Below are 8,642 nucleotides of genomic sequence, written 5' to 3'. Positions count from 1 at the left end.
AGCCCACAGACCACAACAGAGACTGCCTTGAAAAGTAATTGCGTGGGTGAGAGCTGAAAATGGGTATAAGTTTTTAGTTTTTTTGTAATTAATTGTTCTTATAATCTGTTGCTCTTTGCATGGGGGTTGTGCTTGAATTGCACCAACTAATTTACAGAAAATCCTTAATATCCTGATTCGTACGTCCTGAACTCGCAAGTGAATCAAAGAAAAGGTTGCAACTTTGCAAGGTAATGTGTTGAGCATTGACAAGCATTGCGTTGTTGGGAATAAAGAAAAGATTTTAGAGAGATCTTGAAACTATTTCTATTTCTATTTCTATTTCATTCATAATCTAACTCTTGTAGGAAGGGATCATCTTTCTTTGTAGCCTTAATCGAAACACCATTTAAGATACCAAATGAAATATTGGTGAACGTTGTAAAATTTTAAACTACGTGTACTGAAAATGACTTTAAAAACCTATTAAAAAAAAAAAAAACTTTAAAAAAATTGAATTTTCTCAAAAGAGGAGCAGCCAAACACGTCCTATTTCTCATTTTCTCTAGTCCTCCCTCCCCCCCCCCCCCCCCCCCCCCCCCTCTCTCTCTTTCTCTCTCTCTCTGAGATTGAAGAAAATGGGGATCAGATTCATTTTGATGGTGAACAAGCAGGGACAGACCCGTCTTGCCCAATACTACGAGTACCTCACAATCGAAGAACGTCGCGCTCTCGAGGGAGAAATCGTTCGCAAATGCCTCGCTCGTTCTGAGCAACAGGTCTCTCTCTCTCTCTCTCTCTCTCTCTCTAAATTTATTTTTTTATTTTCTTTCTTAGTCTGTTAGGGAGATTGGGTTAATTGAATTAGTGGGGTTAATCAAACCCAAATCATTTCCCAGATCGTACTGAATCGCTAACCTTTCGGGTAAAGCTCTTTGCTTTCAGTCTGTGTTGGAAACTCAATTTCGTGTACATGAACTGCATGGTTGTTATATTAACCGATCGATTAGGAATTAATTTCGAGTACCCAATTTGAGAGGAGGGTGAAAAGGTTTCAAAGGGCGCATGAAGGGTCTGCTTCCTTTGAATGGTTTAGAGTTCAATTGCCAAATCTTGGCAACGACGTGGTTTCATGTCCGTTTGGTCTTGAATTTTATGATTTTTTTTATCAATCAATAAACTATTATTCAGAAAAGTAAAATTATCAATGTACAGGATGATTGTGGTACCTCCTCTCAACAAATTAGAATCGAAAATTCAAAAGAGCAATGAAATCCCAGAAGGTATAGTTCTGTATACCGCCCAAAGCGTGCAACTTGTCAAACAATGAACTTAAGAACATTGATTTTAAGCGAATTCCCATTCATCTCTACCTTGTCCAAAGTATGATTATTTCTCTCCTGCCAAAATTTCCTCATAATGCAAGGAGTAAGTGTGCTGCAAATCTAACTTTTCATGCCGTCTTAGTCTCCCTTTCCAACTTATAAACACTTCTATCACGTCCCGAGGCATTGCCGTTCTCTTGCCACAACAGAAATGTGAAAGGAGATAGTCCACCTTTTCGCTAGAATTCTTGCACATGCAAGATTATTTATCAAAAAAAAAAAATTCTTGCACATGCAAGAATAACCCGCAATGATTTCCCCCCATTTCTCAAGTTATCAATCATCAATATTTTACCCAAAACAGCTTCTCATCCAAAGAACAGTAATGCTCATGCTTGGTTCATGATTGTCGAAAAAATGTTTGGATTTTGCTTCTTGGAAGGTAGTGTAGTGGGTCTTGTTTAGACGCAAACTATTTAGTAGTAGTTTGTTGTGTGCTCTGTAGGGATTCATATCATTCCTAAAAATACCATGCCTAGGAGTAGGTGAATAAAACCATCATGTATAGGAGTTGAGTACTTGCCTAGTCAAGCACTTTCTAGTTTTCTACTTTCTTCTGGTTATGTTTTGTTTTGGTTATTTATTCGTTGTTTATGCATTCTATTAGCTGCTCTCCAGTTTCTAGTAAGAATCTGTATCTGGACAATGTTAACATATTGCTTGCTATTGATAATCAGATAACCTGTTTTTCTTTCAGTAAAGTGAAGTCTTTCTTGAAGTAACTTTTATATATATTATGTCACAGCAGATGTTTATGTTTCTGTCGCTGATACATTTTGTTTCATGCTAACAGTGTTCTTTTGTTGAGCATCGGAACTACAAAATTGTATACAGGCGCTATGCATCACTTTTTTTCCTGGTTGGAGTTGACAATGATGAAGTAAGTTTCTCTGTTTAATCCATATGTTGAGATGATGTTTGCATTTTGAAACTTTTGTGGACACAGAAGAAAACAATGTGAATTATGACAATTAAAGAATCTGGGTTCTACCCTGGACATTTCTCTTTGCCTACAAATTTGCACCAATAGATCATTTTGCATAGGACTTCTAAAGTGATGTCCCTCTCACTTTCAAGGGTGTAGTTTCCATGAGATGAGAGTATTACTGACATGCTTTGATTGGATGTAGCATTTTCAACCTACATGAAAAGGAGGTGGAGGGAGACACACACACACACACACACACAGGGTTGTAAGATAACCCCATTTAAAAGGCTTTTTCATGTGTTCAAAAATCAACATTAAACTCTAAAGTACATTATTGGAAAGTTTTCTCATTTCAAACATTTCCCTAGATGTCTTTCTCAATATTGATTCCCTTTCCGTGTTGTCTATGTTGTAGAATGAACTTGCAATCTTGGAATTCATACATCTCTTGGTTGAAACCATGGACCGTCATTTTGGCAATGTGGTAAGTCTTAGTTCAGTTATTTCTGGCCAATATCCTAGGTTATTTCCTATCTCCTGAATTCAGTTTTCCTTTTAAAGAAGAAGTTGATATGGTTTTTCCCATTTCTTTCTACTTAAATTTGCAGTGTGAGCTAGACATCATGTTCCATTTAGAGAAAGCACATTTTATGCTGGAGGAAATGGTCATGAACGGGTGTATTGTTGAGACAAGCAAGCCTAACATTCTGGCACCGATACAGCTGATGGATAAAGCGTCATGAAAATTTGCTGTTTGCATCTTACTTGGGTTGTTGCCTATCGTACATTAAGCTAAAAAAAATCGTAAAAATCCTTCATTTTCTTCATGATAGTGTTTGGTTGTATTTTCTGTTGTATTGATCACATGATCTGAGGTGTGGAAGTCTCCAGACATATATAAAAGCTTGAGATTCCATTGTCATCCCCATAAGGTACAATGCGCGTAAGATAAAATTAAAAAAAAAAAAGAAAAAAGAAAAGAAAAAAGAAAAAATTGCCAATCAAATCCAAATTATTTCTAATACTACTAACTACTAAGCTTATTTTAAGCTTGAGCTTGGCTTTTAAGCCATACACGCTTTTTAAAACAAAATCCCATTTAGTGTTCCATTTAGCAATACGTTTGAAAAAAATGGCAGTTTGAAAACGTAATTTATTTTTATTTTTATACTACATGTTTTGAAACCACTAAAACAAACGGAGAATTAGGCTAGTATGGATTCCTCATTCATCTGATGGTTTCAGTTTTCTTCAAGTGGGTAAAGACAAAGGCAGAAGAATGGTCGTAGACCAAGTTGAAAATGATATTTACAAAATAAAAAATATTTAGTATTTTTACATTACAGCATTGCAGGCCAAGCTTGAGACACTCAACGGAAGGCCTGCTCTCCCTCCCCCACAATATTTCAACCAGAAAGAGAAGTGGTGACTAAATGGCCGCAGGCCTCCCGTTCTTTCTAGGGTCACTAACAGCAGTGAGTGTACCATGGAATATGTTGGCATTAGAATATTTTCCACATTTTCTGCCCATTTTAATGGGGCTTTGGAGGGATTGAACCACAAACTGGGTGATTGCCCCCCCTGCCTCGCCCTTCAGTTGATGACCCCTCTCTTTCAAGAAGAGCTTTCTTTCATCTGGAAGCTCAATGTGATCGCCATCAATCACAGTCCAGTTTTCATACAAAACCACATTTGGTATTAGCTGCATAGGATTCAGATTTAGTCAGCTCACTTTTATTGAATTATAAAAGAATATACTGTGGTTTTATGTATTGAAACGAGTAAGAAACCTTGTGGTAGATTCTTGGATTCTGAACTGCAGCTAATGGTTCCAACCCCAAGAGAAAATGGTTAATAAAAACCTGGATTACTGCTGGGATTATCTCCATACCACCACTGCCGCCAACTACCCCTGCCAGCTGATTATCCTGCCATGGTAAGATACGAAGTGAGGTAAGTGCAAAGGATACAATCTAATGTAGGTGAAGGCACTCTGCTTGATGACAATTTTGGCAGGGGATTTAGAGCCTGTTTGGGATTGCGTTGGAAATAGAGCTCTTTGTTTATAGAAAAATCTTGAAATAGCTTTTTAGAAAAAACATCTTTTGAAGTGGCTTTTATAGAGCAAAAAGGTACAAAAAAGTGCTTTCCAAGTTTTTTTTTTATCGAACAAACCGATTTTTGTTTGGCACAACTTTTTATGTATTAAAAGAACTTTTTAAGCTCTTTAACGTAATTTTAAACAGGCTCTTAGCCCTCAGAGGGCAGACTGCCGTAGTATTGAGAACTGATTACTTTGCTGCAATCAGTTTTAGAAGAAAAGCTTCAAGGGAAACAACATATTTTTAGCTGTTTTAATTTCTTTACCTTGGTAACAATGATTGGAGCCATGGAAGATAATGGTCTTTTATTTGGTTTGATAAAATTTGCTGGAGCAGGAGGGAGTTTATCTGGGGTAATCTCTGTGGGCGTTGAGAAGTCATCCATCTCATTATTCAGCACAATCCCAGTGGAAGGAGAGAGCACCCCAGCTCCAAAAGGAAAATTTACTGTAGTGGTCATTGATACTGCATTTCTATCTGCGTCCACAATGCAGAAATGACTGGTTCCGTGATCTCTCAGCTGACTCCACCTGAAAATTATAGGCTAAAACTGTATTTTCAACCAGATGGGGAAGGGGGAAGATCAAATTTACGCGAATAAGATAAACGGACCAAACCTGCTCATATAGTATTCTGGAGGGAAAGTGGTGTTGTCGAGTATCTTTTCCTGAATTTGCTTCGCAAAAGATGGCGAGAGCATGTCAGATACATATTTACTCACATCAACAAAATTAGGGTCACCCAAGTTCATTCGGACAGCATACATGTGTTTCAGTGCTTCAACCAGGCGATGTACACCCAGATTTCCATTGGCAGCATTGGAACTTCCATAGCTGTTAAAAATGTTTAGAACCTGTTTTTACCAATGTTTAATAGTTAATTAACACATATTCTACCGCTTGGCAAACAATTGAAGAAAGAAATCCTCTGAAAATGGATGTTGCAGTCCTTTAATTACACAAGAACATGAGGACAAGAAAATATTATTTACCAGAGAAAGGCCGACTGTTCCACTTGAAGGAGGTGGCATTCCAAGTATTGTGTAGCCCATCACATTCGCCGCCATTGCAGCTTTTACTTCCACTTTATAATTCCTCAAATCCTCCATTGTCAAAATTCCACCTGCCTCTCTCACATCCTTCACTAACTTCTCACCAACAGTTCCATCGTAGAAAGCTTGAGGCCCCTGCTCTGCCACAGCCTCTAAGCTGCGGCCAAGCTCCACATTGTAGCATGTATTACCCGCTTGCAACAACTTCCCGTTTGGTGCAAATACTTGACTTAAACCTGCGTCGTTCAAGATCAGCTTTGCATGCCTAGTTATGTGCTGTCCGAGATAAGGAGCAATCACAAATCCTTCTTTAGCTAGTTTTATGGCAGGTTGGAATAAAGTCCTCCATGCCAAACGCCCGTGTTGCAACCAAGCTTCATGAAGGCCAGCTATCTCTCCAGGAACTCCCATTGCAAGTGCACCAAAAGCTTTGGATTGGGGATTGTTCTCATACATATCCTGCTTTTTACAAGCAGCAAAACAAAATTTGTCATAAACTATAGTGAAAGAAAATAGCAGACATTAACAATCAAATTAAAACACAAAACACTCAAAATTATTTTCATCTTTACGTCACATCACAATTAAAAAAAAAAAGGTATCTAAAAAGTTGTCAAACGAACCCAGAACTTTTTTATGTATTGGACTCACTTCAATCTTGGGGTCCAAAATTTTAGCTGAAAGAAAGAAATGTGAACCTGTGAAGCAGCTAAGGGGGCAGTTTCCCTCATGTCAAAAGCTTGGGTTTGTGAGGTTGAGGAAGACCGGACAATCATGAAAGCTCCGCCGCCTATCCCACTAGCCATCGGGTTAACGACTCCGACGCACAATGCGGTTGCCACTGCAGCATCAACAGCATGCCCACCCTGCCTAAGAAAGGATGCGCCAATTTCAGAGCATCGACCATCATCAGCAGCAACAACACCCTTATCTGACTCAACAATGTCAGCATCACTGCCACCAATCCTCTTATCATACTTGTTTCCTCCTCTCAGTACCAAAGAACTTAAGTCGCCACTGAGAATAAGGCATACAACTGAAACGCAAACAGTACTCCCATAGTTAATTCTAGTACACTCCTATGACCATAAACTGGCAAAACACAAGAAAATATAACATAAGAGAGGATAGCATATATATGAGGACAGCCACCATTATCTAAATTTCTAATGTGAACCACATATCCCAACAGATACTTATCATGAACTGTATGATTCCAGACTTTGGGCTCAAGCCCGAAATGGGGGGAAAAAAATGGAAATTTATGGGACTTGAACTATATATCTTTGGATCCCTCCAAATTCAGCTGTGGGTTGGTGTGAACTGATTATGGTAATTTCATTTTTGAGCAAAAATTGAATCACCTGAAATACCAAATACAAACCATGATTCCACTCCAAGATCAAATTCTTTCTCTTGACCACCCCTTAGATAACATGCATGGTGCTAAAGAGTCTAGCCAATTAATGGTTCAAGGCCAGGGCCACGAACACTAGCTCTAATGAAAGCCAAACATGTTGGCGTTGCAGTGACAATCAAGGAATCTTAAGACCAAAAGAAGGGATAGAGGACATGGTGTATACTTTCCTTGGATATCTACGCACCGAAACTCTCTCAGATAGAGGAATTGTGGCAAACCCAGATGAAAGAAAATTAATTAGATTAAACCCAGAAGAAGGGAGAAGAGAAACTGACTTGTAGTGGTTAGAAATGCAAGAAGGAACCGCAGAGCCTTGCTCCAACTCCTCTTTTTGTTATCTGCCAAGCCATGATTGCCCAAAAGTGGAGCTTCCATGCCCTGTTGCCCCATCACTCTGTCCCTCATCACAGAGAGAGAGAGAGAGGAGAGAACAGGTAGATTGGTAGTTGTAAATTGTATTGGTAGAACAGTGGTTGGTGAGTTTGTCGTTGGTTTGGAACTCATTTGTATTTATACATATAAATAAAGATGAAGGGTCAGGTGACAGTGCCATGCGCCAATTCTTTTTTTCTTTTTCTTTTTCTTTTTCTTTTTTAGGAAGAGCGAATCTGGTAACAGCATGTCATGCATCAACTTGGTCAGGTTTGAGGCCAAATTCAGAGTCCAACAGGGATCAGGTTCTTTTCCTCACTGACCAATTAATTGAAGCCACGTGAGCTTGCAGATTTTATTTTTTTTTGTCCATTTCGCTGGCAATATTAGTTCTTTCTACTTGGTGAAAAAAGCCCAATCATAGTAAATACGTCCTGCATGATCTCACGACAAAATAGAAAGAAATGGTCAATTGTTTCCTCCAATTTCGATTCCTTTTCTTTATTGAGTGCCTCATTTGCCTTCTTGATGCTTGTTTCATGGCAACACCTTCTTTTCTTTTCTTTTTAGGAGATGGTAAAATTCTTTTTAATTTTTTTAGTCAACTATGGACTCTATTTTTTTTTCTGATTCACACCAGAATTTTAGGGTATGTTTGCTAGCGAATTTTGGGGAATTTTTTTTGTTTAAAATTTGAAAAAGTATTTTGATGTGATATAAAGGTAAAAATAATTTATGTATTTTGATGAATATTTTACATTTTGAATTGTTAATGTTTTTATCTTAACAGAATTTTCTGTTTTTGAGAAATTAAAAGGAAAAATGAGACAAATATAGTTGGCAATGACGTTATTATTTTTTTTGCAAACGAAGCATTCCCGGAAAAGAAAAACAGTATCCATAGGTAGTTCTGCTTGTTGAATAACATAGTTATCAATCCAAACCAAAAAAGAATTGTCTTTTCAGAAAAAAAAAAAAAAAAAAAAAAAAAAAGGACGAAAAATCCCAGATGAGTTGGTGGCAAGTGATAGAGAATATTCAGGCCGGCTATGCAGCTATGTTGCCCAAATCATCACGAAAGAGACCAAAAAAGATGGAGAGGAGAAAAGTACTAATTAGTTTAAATAGTCGGGTCTGCCAATTTTATTTTATTTTTATTTATTTTTTTCAGTAAGAGAATGAGAAACTTGTTTAGAAAGAGTTTTATTGATTTGACAGAACAGCTAGCCATAGACTGCCTTTGTCAAAAGAGAGAACGTATGTATGAAGTTTCTAGAGAGAGGAGAGAAAAATTGTGAGCTTTGTTCGCCCTGGGAGGGGGGAGGTGGGTGATCTCTTCTCCATACCTTTAAGGCTGTTGGAGCTTTTGATCCTCCCGGTGCTTGAACTGGTGGAGGTTGTTGAT

General features: G+C 38.0%; 2 protein-coding genes across 2 annotated transcripts; one reads left to right on the top strand and one right to left on the bottom strand.

Annotated features, from left to right (window-relative positions):
• Positions 1-574: 574 nt before the first annotated feature.
• Positions 575-3,214, top strand: LOC133857707 (AP-4 complex subunit sigma). The gene is made up of 4 exons (XM_062293025.1): positions 575-758; positions 2,158-2,244; positions 2,708-2,776; positions 2,901-3,214. Exons 1-4 carry the CDS (start codon positions 618-620, stop codon positions 3,033-3,035), a joined length of 432 nt encoding a protein of 143 aa, XP_062149009.1. The 5' UTR covers positions 575-617; the 3' UTR covers positions 3,036-3,214.
• A 352-nt stretch (positions 3,215-3,566) lies between these two features.
• LOC133857588 (glutathione hydrolase 3) lies at positions 3,567-7,358 on the bottom strand. The gene is made up of 7 exons (XM_062292855.1): positions 7,141-7,358; positions 6,144-6,481; positions 5,386-5,904; positions 5,012-5,247; positions 4,660-4,924; positions 4,083-4,220; positions 3,567-3,994 (listed from the first exon to the last, which is right to left on the bottom strand). The coding sequence occupies exons 1-7, from the start codon at positions 7,268-7,270 to the stop codon at positions 3,722-3,724; spliced, it is 1,899 nt and encodes a 632-aa protein (XP_062148839.1). The 5' UTR covers positions 7,271-7,358; the 3' UTR covers positions 3,567-3,721.
• Positions 7,359-8,642: the final 1,284 nt, after the last annotated feature.

The sequence above is a fragment of the Alnus glutinosa genome, chromosome 14, assembly GCF_958979055.1.
Source record: "Alnus glutinosa chromosome 14, dhAlnGlut1.1, whole genome shotgun sequence".
Classification (NCBI taxonomy): Eukaryota; Viridiplantae; Streptophyta; class Magnoliopsida; order Fagales; family Betulaceae; genus Alnus; species Alnus glutinosa.
This window is presented reverse-complemented; position numbering and strand designations above follow the sequence as displayed.